Source organism: Narcine bancroftii, chromosome 6 (genome assembly GCF_036971445.1).
Source record: "Narcine bancroftii isolate sNarBan1 chromosome 6, sNarBan1.hap1, whole genome shotgun sequence".
NCBI classification, from domain to species: Eukaryota; Metazoa; Chordata; class Chondrichthyes; order Torpediniformes; family Narcinidae; genus Narcine; species Narcine bancroftii.
Genome location: NC_091474.1, coordinates 228,095,145 through 228,107,580, shown reverse-complemented (window position 1 = coordinate 228,107,580; position 12,436 = coordinate 228,095,145). Strand labels below are relative to the sequence as shown.

The following is a 12,436-nucleotide window of genomic DNA, read 5'->3' as shown; positions in this document are numbered from 1 at the left end:
CAGCGTGGTAGTCTCTAACTAGGAGGCATCAATATCAACTTCTCCAATTTCCTCTTTCTCTCATCCCTCTGTCTCCTTTCCTCCAGCTCCCTAGCTCCTTCCATTCCTTCCTCAATCAGGGAGCTATCCTCCCACCTATTTGACCTGTGGTGCTCCTCCTCCTCTCCCCCCTCCAACCTTTTTTATACAGGCCTCTTGACAAAAGCCTCCAGCCAGAAACATTGACTACCTTTTACTTCCAATGGACACTGCGTGACCTACAAGTTTCTCCAGCACTTTTGTGTCCTGCGACAATTTCCTTGCTACAAATACCATTCTCTTCTCAGACCACTGCACTGAACTTCTCACAACACTATTTCAACTACAAGCTGAATCTCAAACCCTTTGTGCTCTCCATCTGGCAAGTTTCTCCTTCATTTCAGGGCTCCCCACCTCCAATGCTTCAAATGCTTGGCTGTACTATCTTGATCATGCCCATCTGGATGGGCCAAGCAGGCTGATAACATAAGCAGTAAAGTGGCAGCAAGAATAAGCAAGAGCTAGGTATCATTGCCATTCTTTGTCTTCAAAAGTTATTTGCTGAATGACAGCATATCAATGAGGAATAGAATCTCAAGGATAGACTCTTGTGCTTTTGTAGACTGCTTGATGCTAGGTCTCCAAGGCTAACTGTGAGGGAGGGAGATGCCATTACTGGAAAACCTTATCCATGATGCATGACACCTTTACCTATTTAATCTACTTTCATAAACTCATGACAGCACAAAGGTGTGACAATGAATGTGAGGCTGATAAAGGAGATTTGGAAATCGAGAAAACTTAGATGCTCGAAACAGAAAATAAGCTGCAGATGCTGGAATCTTGAGCAGACGAAGAGTTGTTGGAGGAACTCGGTAAATCCCACAGCCTCCATGGGCAGGAATAGTCAGCCAATGTTGCAGGTCTGGACACTATCAATACCAGGGGGAAGGGAGTGATATTATGTTTCTAAAAGGAGAAAGAAGGTGGGGGAGGGGTCCACAACAGAAAATGTTATGTGTGGCCCAATAGCTTAGCTAGTAAAGATCTTTTTCACCGTTCCAGCAAACTAGGCGCCATCCAGTACTGCCAATGTGGAGTTTGTCCATTCTCTGTGACTCCAGGTGGTCCAGTCCTCCCACTTACCAAGGACAAGTGGTTTGGTAGGTTAAGTGACCATTGTAAATTGCTTGAATGCATAGGTAAGTGGTAGAATATGTGTGAGTGATGAAAATGTGGAGAGAGTAGGTCACAGAAAAAAGTAGGGATTCGGATTCCTAGGTTAACTATCAACAATGAATTAGGAAATCAGGAAATGTGAAAAGAACAACCGGTAGGAAAGAGAAGCAGAATTAATGTTCATTATTGAAACCCCTTTATCAGAAGTGTTTTGAGATGGTGCAAAATGGAGTTTTTATTATTTTTTTCAAAACTTTAAGGTTTTGGTTTACAACTGAAACAACGAAACTGAGTACATGGTTGAAAAGTAATCACATTGAACTCTCCTTTGTTAGATATGATCCTGATATTTTGCTGGGATATGAAGTTCAGATGCATTCTTGGAGCTACCTTTTTCAGCGAGCATCTGCACTGGAAGTTAACCTCTGTCAGATGGTCTCCCGTGTTCCAGGTAATACAGTTACATTAAGTACACGTTTGTAAGGAGAATCTTCTTCAGTCTATCATTCTATGCCAAATGCCAGACATCTGGGAATGAGTCACATAACAAAATTTATAGCATTGTAATAGATCATTAATCTCAAAGGTTTAGCGCTTTATTATATATAAAATACATGAGCTTCCTCCACCCTTGCTTATTTTACCCAGTCGTTACATCCGTGTACAGTGCACACAAGTGCTGGAGGAACTCAGCAGGTCACACAGCATCCATAGAGAGCAAAAAGCAGTTGACGTTTCAGGCCTGAGCCCTTCTTCCGGTGTACTGCCACTCAAATAAGTATATTAGTGGGGGGATTTGAGGAGAGGGGAGAGCACAGGCTAGGAGGTGTGTATAGGTGGAAGGGTAAGAAAGAAATATGAGCTGAGAGATGACAGGAGGAGGGAGCAGAGGGCTGAGAGGTATATTTCTCCTATAGGAGAAGGAAGGGTCAGGGAGCTGGGAGAAGAAAGACAGAGGGATGAGGGAAAATGAGAACGGGGTGCATTAACAGTAATTGGAGAACTTGATGTTTATACCATCTGGTTGGAGATGCTGAGATGGAGTACTAGTTCCTCTGTTTTATGGGTGGCCTCAATCTGGCGGTACATGAGAACAGGCATGTCAGTGTAGCAATGAGGCGGGAATTAAAGTGGTTGGCCACTGGGACGTCATTGCTGTTGAGCAAAGGTGCTCAGAAAAGCAATCTCCCAATCTGTGTCTAGTCTCCCCGAGGGGAGGGTCTGGCTTAGGTGGATGGTCAAAAAACTTCACAGAGAAAAAATGTCAAAAATAATAGGTTTCAGAGAATGGATAGGAGATTTAAAGGTGATCTTTGGAAGAACTCTTTCACCCAAAAAGTGGTGGTAATCTGGGGGACACTGCCTGAGAGTGTGATGGAGGCTGTCTTTCATGACATTTAAGTATCTTGATGAGCTCTTCAATGACCAAAGCATGGATGCCTCTAGCTTAAGTGCTGGTAGCCAATGGTTAATATAAATAGGTTGGGCCAAAGGGCCTGGTTCTATACTATGTCTCTGATCCCATGCAGTCCCAGAAACAGCCCTTTTCACTTCAGTTTTTAGCTGCCTATGGTCAGAATGGGCTTGAACAGGATCCTACTGTCCTCTGTCACCCACTGTTCCAGGATTAGAAACATCTGAAGGTTATTTAGCAGTTGAAAACTCTTCCATGATTCTGAAGTCATAACCTAATTCTGCATATCTGCTCTTTCCCCATAATTCCTCAGATTTCATTAACAGTGAGTATTTGTCTTAGATTTGAAATAATTAACTGAGTATCAATTGTGGTTTTTACTGATGGCATTTCTTAAATTCTACCTCCTTTGAAGCACATTACCAGGAAAATTGCTCACACTAATGAGAATATCGATATTCCAAAATTCTTTGTGAGATTGAAAAGTTTTGAATCAATTTGATGTGTATATGCAGCTGTGAATTTTGTTTTATAGATGAAAATAAGGAAAATCGGTTTGCTGCAGAAAGGGATGAGTACGGTGCAACAGCCATGTCTGAGATAAATATCGTGGGACGAATCGTTTTGAATGTCTGGAGAATGATGAGAAGCGAGGTAGGGGTCCGTTTTTTCAAGAGTTTCTCTCTGGTAGGATACAAATTGAATGAGTCCAGAAAGTATTGCAAACTTAAAGTTCTCTTAATAGCTGTGAGATATTAGTCAAAGAAGTCAACGGTGCCGACATAGGTGCTCAGTCCCTGCTGGTCTGTACTGAACCAACATGCCTTCTTGCTATGGTCCAACTTCCCGCATGAGGCTATACCCCTCCAATCCCCTCTTGTTATTTCTTAAAGGAAGCTAAAGTACCCGCCTCTACCTCTGTGTTTAACAGCTCATTCCACATGCCCAGTATCCTCTGAGTGAAAAGCTTTCCCTCACCTCCCTTCTAAATCCCACCCCCTCACTTTATAGTTATGCCCTCTTCCATTAGGTTCTCCTATACTAGGAAACAGTCACTTTTCTCCTTATCAATGCCCCTCATACCCTCTTATGCTCCAAGGAAAACAGGCCTCATTTTTCCAGTCTTTCATAATAACTCAACAACTTTGCAAATCACTTCTGTATCCTTTCCAACTTTATAATACCCTTCCTATAGCTAGGTGAACAAAACTGCGCACAATATTCCAGGTGTGACTTTACTAATATCTTGTACAACTTCAGCATTGGTATCCAAGCAGATGTATTCATTGCCCCAGCCAATGAAGGCACGTGTCCCAAACACTCTCTTCACTAATCTGTCTACCTGTGCTGCCATCTTTAAAGAGCTAAAAACACATAGTAAATGCTGGTCTCGCAGTATCCACAAGAGGTAAAGATTTATTACCGCCGTTTTGGGCCTGAGCACTTCCTCAAGGTATAAGCAAAAAGCAGGCAGGTGTCCCAATAAAGACTGAGAGCAAAAGATGGAAGAATTGGAGGGTGAAGAGTCCAGACCCACAAACAAAAGGTGTTAATTGGATATGATAAGAGAAAAGGTAAGAATTTAAAGAGATACATATGTACCTGCACCCCAAGGTCCCTCTGCTCCATCATTACCCAGATTTACCCAGATGCAGCACCTCACACTTCCCTGGGTTGAACTGCATCTGCCATTTCTCAGTCCCTTTTTTAAGGATGAATAAGGGAATTATTTGGGTACTTCTAATTGGGTTTCGAAAGTCAAGAAATTTGGGTAAATGTTTAACAAAGTATCACATGGTCCATTGGAAAATTTGTATACATTCACTGGAACCAGGTACAATTACGACATTCAAAAGACATTTCAACAGGTATGTGCATGAGTTTAAAGAATATGGACTAAATGCAGGCAAATTGTTCTAGCCCAGAATGTCAACTTGGTCTACAAGTTCTATGTGCTCTATTACTTATTGGAAACTTATCATGAGATTTAAAGCATATGGTGTGGGGAGATCACCAATACTTGTTTGTGAAAGGTTAAAGAGAACTTTTCAATATAGTATCCCACTTTCAGATTTTATAAGTTTTATTAAGATATCTTAATTTGATTGTAAAGTAAAATAAATAATTTAGCACACTCAAGGCTTTGGTGTTGGACCATCATATATTCTGGATTATTACATTTTGACACAGGTAAACAAGAAGTCTGCAGATGCTGGGAATTTAGAGCAACATATGAAGTACTGAAGGAACTCAGCAGGTCAGGCAGCATCTGTGGAAAGCAATAGATAGTCAGCATTTTGGTTCAAAGCTAAAGGTTTTTGGCCCTAAATGTCGACATCTATTACTTTTCACAGACATGGTGTGTTTGGCTCCAAACATGGCCAACTATTGCTTTCCATGGATGCTGTCTGGCCTACTGAGTTCCTCCAGTGTTGTGCTTGATGTTGACCCAAGTTTTAATTTCACTATTCAAATGTTAAATAGTAATACAAATTTTCCAATTAACCTGGTGAGTTTAAAGGGAGTGGAAATTGACTCCCAATGAGTTTAAAGGGAGCATGTGAAGCAAATATATTTTACCTTAAAAAAACTGCAACTATTCCAGACCCCAAGTCCATTTCATATCAAGAATGCTCCAAACATTTTCCAGTGTTGAATATGTGGATCCACAGAAAGTAGGTTTCTGGGTAAGGAGAACTTAATGTGTGAACGAGTAAGCCAGATGTTAAACCATAGATTTCCCTACAATCGTATACCAGGTTATCAATATTTCACTCAATGCTTGGAGGATCTAGTGGTTATTTTGTATGATAGTAAAATAGGAAGGCAAGTTGTTCAGAAGCCAAAGTCATTACAGTGATACAAATGGGTGAATTAGTTTGAGAGCTGGCACTTCTAACCTATTTTTAGGGGGGAGTTTTTGAGTGGAAAGTAAATACCAGTGATAAATCAGACTGAAATTGTCTTAGCACAAAAGGAAACTGAGACATTTTATTATCAGACAACATCTCCAATTGATGAATTGAAAGCTACATCAGCTTAAGTACATTTTGTGAAATACAGTAATGAGTCTTTGAGTGCAGTTGAGTCAAATACAGAAAGAACATTGAGACTAAAAAATGGCATATTTCACATTAACCAGGATATTGTCATATGATGAAATGCAGAGAGATGTGAAAAATTATATTTTTTTATTGGTAAAATACAGGTTACAGATTAATTTATAAGATAAGATCATCTTTATTGTCCTTGCACAAGTACAAAGAAATTGAGCGCACATACACATATAAATATATAAACAACAATACAATATTTAAGGTTTGGTGGTGTTCAGTTCACATTTGGCTCTGGGGTGAAAACTGTTTTTAAGTCTGCTTGTCCATGATTTAATGGACCTAAAAGGGCTACTGGAGGGCAGCAGGTCAAACAGATGATGGCCAGGGTGGGAGGGTCTTTCAGGATTTTGACTGCTCTACTAAGGCAGCGAGAGCTGAATAAATCCTCCAAAGATGGCAGTGAGCATCCGATAATCTTCTGGGCTACATTGAACCTCTGAAGGTCCCTCTTGTCTGCCATTGAGCAGCTGGCAAACCATGTTGGAATGCTGTAGACCAGCACATTCTTGATGGAGCAGTAATAGAAGGACACCAGCAGTTTCTCCTGCAATTTGATTTCCCTGAGAATCTTCAGGGCATGGAGTCGATGTTGTGCCTTTTTTAACTACTGTGATGGTATTGGTAGTCTAGGAGAGGTCTTCAGCAAAATGCATATCCAGAAACCTGAAAGCAGTGACAAGATGGTAGCTTCATAAATAGAAACAAAATGATTACAGTAGTGGAGTGGTCAAAAATGAGACTGTAGGGTCAAGAATGTACGCAAGTAGACAGAGGCAGGTATACACCACTTGGCTCATTAACCCTGCTTTGCCATTCCAAAATGGTCATTGCTGATATGCCCCAAGCTTTGTAGCGTCTCCTGTACAATAATCCTTAACACAATATCCTGAAAGGCTCTGTACTCATCCCCTTGATATGCTCTCTATGAACTCATAACTGCAAAGTTAAACACTGCTCAAACTCCATCTACAAGTTTACAGTTGACTCTACCATTGGAGGCATGGTATCAGGATAACAACCTCTCCCTGAAGAGAGGACATGCCCCTGTACATTATTAAAGTTGCTGAAGTGTAGATGGTGTAGAGATTCAAATTCTTAGAAGTAAACAATATGTCCTGCTCCAACCACGTTGACACTACAGGTACATAATTCTTTTATCTGAAATTCTGAAAACCGAACATTTTTGACATGGATGTTGTCTGCACACTAAACCTCCCCTTTGCCGCCAAACGTGACCCGAAGTGACCCAAGCTCAACTCATGCTTGAAATTCCCATGTCTGTCAGGCTCGGTAATTAGTGGAACCCGAGGGAATCCTTACTTTATAGGTGCCAGCAGAAAGAACAGAGTCCAGTACCTCCGATTTGCCCTATACGGATACCCGATTCGTCGTGGACGGCTCGACGCCCGGACAGATAACACTGGAAGAAATCTTTAAAAAGCTCCAACCTGAAGACGATGGTCACCACAACAACACTGAAAATGTTGTAATGTGCTTTTACTACATATACAGTTTATTTTCAGGTGTTTAGCTTAGTTTGAACCAGTTTATGTTTCAAGTTGTACTGTATGTTTTACTTAAAAATGAAAAGTCCGCTAGTAATTTTATGGTGCATCTTTATCTCACTTCATTTACCACCCCGCTAGCCCCCCCCCCCCCACCATCTAGCACTCGCCACCCCCCTCCTATCCAACGCCACTGCAAACAGCCCTGTCCAGCACTGCCGCAAGCACCTCCAGTCCAGCACCGCTGCAATTTGCCCATCCAGCATCGCCACAACTCCCCCGAACAGCACTGCCACATCCCTCCCTGTCCAGCACCACTGTAACTCCCAGTCCAGTGACGCTGTAACCCCCCCATCCACCACTGCCACCGCAACCCCATCCAGCGCTGCCATAACCCCCAGTCCAGCGCCACTGCAACCCCCCTTCCAGTGCCGCCGCCGCAACCCCCGTCCAGCGCCACCGCAACTCGCCATCCAGAGACCTTTCTAGTTGGAGTGTCTTTGTTTTGCGCAAATCTGAAATCAGTGCAATTACTTAATGTACCGCCATTACTATTATTTTATTCTATAATCCGAAAAATTCCAAATTCCAAAAGGTATCTAGTCCCAAGAGTGGATAAAAGATTCTGTACCTATACTACCAAAAGACAGACCAGCTCTACTTTCTTAGAAACCTAAGGAAATTCATCATATCTTTGAGGGCTCTGACCAATTTTTACAGATGCTCCATACAAAGCATCCTGTCCTGGTGCATTTAAGTAAAAATCCAATGCTGAAAAAACTCAGCAGGTCAAACAACGTACTTTATAAAGAAAAAATATCCCATTTTTTGGACTTGTATGGTATCTTTGTGTGATTCATGTCAAAGAACACCTCGATCGCTCTATTTGATCATTTGCTGATTCTTTTTTTCTTTAACAGGTTTCTCTCAACAATTATACTTTTGAGAATGTAGCCTTTCACATTCTTCGTCAGCGTTTTCCACTTTTTTCATTCCGCGTCTTGTCTGACTGGTTTGATAATAAGACTGATCTGCACAGGTAATCTCCATGAAGCTATATTTTATAATTTTACAATGGGCAATGAACTCAATTGTAATTTATTCAGTTAGTCAGTCCAAATTTTATCAAACAAATTGTACTTGGAGTGAAACAAGAAAATCTGCAGATGCCTTGAATGTAGTTAATACACAAAAGTGCTGGAGAAACTCAGCAGGTCGTGCATAGGAGGCAAAGATATATAACCAACAATTTGGGCTTGAGCCCTTCTTCAGGGTATGAGCAAAGACCATACCGGAGCCTGAAAAAAAGCCATGGAGAGGAGGGAAGAAAGAAGATGGGGGGTGGTGCATACAGGCCAACAGGAAAGAGGCCATAGGTGGACTGGATAAAAGAGCCTGAGAGAGAAGCTGATAATTGATCGAGGGAGGGTATAGCTCGGTGAATGCAGATCTGGAAGACGGGAGACAAAGGGAAAGGGAGAGACAGGGTGGGGAATCCTATCAGAAAATGGAGAAGTGAATGGTAATGCTATCCAGTTGGAGGATGTCTAGACGGAATATGGGGTGTTGTTTCTTTGTGAGAGGTCTCAAATGGAGTTCAATCTGGATAAGTGTGAAGTGATGCATTTTGGAAAGTCAAACTAAAAGACTGAGTATGGTGTTAATGGTCAGATACTTAGTGTGGAAGAACAGAGGGGCTTTGGGGACCAAATCCATGCATCTCATAATTCAGAGAATTGAGTTCAGGAGTCGAGAAGTCATGTTGCACCTCTACAAATCTCTGGTGAGACCTGGCTTATAAGATTATATTCAGTTCTGGTCACCTCATTACAAGGTGGATGTGGAAGCTATAGAGAGGGTGCAGAGGAAATTTACCAGGATGTTGCCTGGATTGGAAAACAAAACTTATGAGGCAAGGTTAGCAGAGCTGGGACTTTTCTCTCTATAGCACAGAAGATCTGCTTTCTTGCAGATAGAAATCAGAGAGTAGTAGTGGAAGGAAAGTATTCTGCCTGGAGGTCACTGACTAGACCCCTACTCTTTGTGATTTTGGATGAAGAGGCAGAATAATATGTCAGTTGCGGATGATACGAAGGTTGGAGGAGTTGTGGATGGAGCTGAAGGTTGTCAAAGATTACAAGGCGATATAAACAGGATTCAGAGTTGGGTGGAGAAGTGGTGGATGGAGTTCAATCTGAATAAATGTGAGGTGATGCATTTTGGAAGGACAAACCAGAAGGCTGAGCACAAGGTTAATGGTCGGTTACTTAAGAGGGTGGATTGGGGTCCAAATCCATGCATCCCTCAAGGTCATCGCACAGATTGGTAGGATAGTTAAGGCCTATGAGATGCTGGACTTGGTTAATAGGAAAATTGAATTCATAAGTTGTCATTGTTGCAACTCTACAAATTTCTGGTGAGAGCTCACTGAGAGTATTGTGTTCATTTCTGGTCACCTCATTGTAACCCTATAACCATTTACAGCACAGAAACAGGTCAGTTTGCCCTTACTAGTCCGTGCTGAATATCTCCCACCTAGTCCCACTGACCCACATTCAGCCCATAACCCACCACACCTCTCCCATCCATATACCTATTCAACTTTTCCATGAATATTAACATCGATCTCGCTTCTACCACCTCTGCCGGAAGTTTATTCCACACCCACACCACCCTCTGCATAAAGAAATTCCCCTCATTTTTTCCCTGAATTTTTCCCCTTTTACTCTCAATCCATGCCCTCTCGTTTGAATCTCCCCCACTCTCAATGGAAAAAGCCTATCCACATTGACTCTATCTTTCCCCCTTATAATTTTAAATACCTCTATCAAATCAACCCTCAACCTTCTACGCTCCAGGGAATGAAGTCCCAGCCTGCTCAACCTTTCCCTGTAACTCAAACCCTGAAACCCCATCAACATTCTTGTAAATCTCCTCTCCTGTAATTCTGTGACCAAATCTGCACACAGTATTCCAAATTTGGCCTCACCAATGCCTTATACAATTTTGACATAACATCCCAACTCCTGTGATCTACACTCTGATTTATGAAAGCCAACACACTAAATTTTCTCCACCCTATCCACATGTGATTCAACTTTCAGGGAATTATGTACCATGACTCCTAAATCCCTTTGTTCCACTGCACTCCTCGACTCTCTATCATTTAACGTGTATGACCAGTTTTGATTAGTCCTACCTCACATTTATCAGTATTAAATTCCATCTGTCATCTTTCAGCCCACCTTCCTGTGATAGTACAGATCTATCACCGTCGACCATCCGTAATAACTACCTTACGGCCATCAATGAGTACTCCCGCTTCCCGTTCGCTGTGCCCTGCCCAGACACCACTGCCACCTCAGTGATACAGGCCCTTCACAGTATTTTCGCCATTTTAGGGTACCCCAATTCCATCCACAGTGATAGGGGGTCCTCATTCATGAGCGCAAAGCTGCAACAGTACCTTCTGGAGTGTGGTATCGCTTCAAGCAGGACCACGAGCTATAATCCACGCAGTAACGGCCAGATCGAGAGGGAGAATGCCACCATATGGAGAGCGGTTACACTGGCTCTCCGGTCTAAAGGTCTCCCCACCTCTCACTGGCAGGAGGTTCTCACTAGTGCCTTACACTCCATCCGCTCCCTCGTATGTACCGCAACAAATGCCACCCCCCACGAAAGGATGTTCCTTTTCCCGAGGAAATCTGAATCAGGAACCACTGTACCGGCATGGCTCACCGTCCCTGGCCCCATCCTTTTGTGACGCCACGTCCGGCACTCAAAGAACGACCCCTTGTTCGACCGAGTGACTCTACTCGAACCCGCATTACGCGCCTACGTTGAGTTCCCAGACGGGCGGGAGGACACTGTTTCGGTGCGGGACCTAGCTCAGGACGCGGTAGACCCAGCAAACCCCCCCAACCCAACCTTCCCCAACTCTTTATTCCCCAAGCCCCGTGCCGCAACAGAAGGACCAACAGCACCCCAACGACCCAAGCCACCCTGCCGACAACACGACTGGGGAATTGAGCGAAGGAGCGGTTGCACCCAACGAGCCCGACCCCAATCCCGGCACCACGGCGGTCACGCCGGATGGTCAGACCCACTGACCGCTACAGTCCTTAACCTACCCCTTCCTTTCATTCTCTCCCTCGTTTTTTTGTTTTTTTTTTCCAGGGTCAGTTCTCCAAGAAGGGGTGAATGTGATAGTACAGATCTATCACCAATGTATATAGTGTATATAGTTACAGTATCTAGACTGTGCTTACAGAAATTGGCTGAGAGCTTAGTCACGCCTACTGTCTGGGATTTAAAGGGTTGTGTCCCTAGCCAAGTCGGATCATTTCAGACTGGTCGGCCACCTATTGAAGAGCTCCTGTCTTTTGCTAATAAAAGCCTTGGTTTAGATCAACAAGTCTTTGATTCTTTTGACGAGCTCTACACCTCCCAACTGTCCTATATCACCCTGTAAGCTTTGATAATCTTCCTCACTGTCCACAACACCGCAAACTTTTGTATCATCTGCAAATTTACTAATCCAATTTGCCACCCTATCATCTAGATCATTAATTTCCTCTTTCCCTCATCCCTCTGTCTCCTTTCCTCCAGCTCCCCAGCTCCTTCCATTCCTTCCCCAATCAGAGAGCTATCTTTCTTAGCCCCATGCCCTCTACCCAACTTTTTTCTCTCCTACCCTCCCACCTATTGACCTATGGTGCTTCTCAAGCAGCAGTAGACCCAGTACTGATCCCTGAGGCACTCCACTCGTCACTGGCCTCCAATTCAACAAACAATTTTCCACCACTACTCTCTGGCATCTCCCATCCAACCATTGTTGAATCCATTTCACTGCTTCATCATTAATACCTTATGCTTCCATCTTCCTTACTAACCTCTTATGGGGAACCTTATCAAAAGCCTTACTAAAGTCCAAAAAGACAACATCCACAGCCTTCCCCTCATCAACCTTTTTAGTAACCTCCTCAAAAAACTCTCTAAGATTTGTTAAACATGATCTACCTCGTACAAAGCCATGCTGACTACTCCAAATCAATCCCTGTCTTTCCAAATAGTTGTATGTACCATCTCTAAGAACACTTTCCATTAATTTGCCCACCACCGACGTCAGACTTACTGGCTTATAATTACCAGGTTTACTTTTGGATCCTTTTTTGAACAGCGGAACAACATGAGCCACCCTC

At 43.0% G+C, this 12,436-nt stretch overlaps 1 protein-coding gene across 2 annotated transcripts in view; it reads left to right on the top strand.

Moving 5' to 3' along the window:
- Window positions 1–12,436, top strand: part of rev3l (REV3 like, DNA directed polymerase zeta catalytic subunit) — a 262,433-nt gene that overhangs the window by 198,773 nt on the left and 51,224 nt on the right. For both annotated transcript variants that reach the window (XM_069887629.1, XM_069887630.1), the window contains 3 exons: window positions 1,533–1,648; window positions 3,147–3,265; window positions 8,153–8,271. In XM_069887629.1, the coding sequence (XP_069743730.1) occupies window positions 1,533–1,648; window positions 3,147–3,265; window positions 8,153–8,271 (354 nt within the window). The remainder of the gene's footprint in view (window positions 1–1,532; window positions 1,649–3,146; window positions 3,266–8,152; window positions 8,272–12,436) is intronic.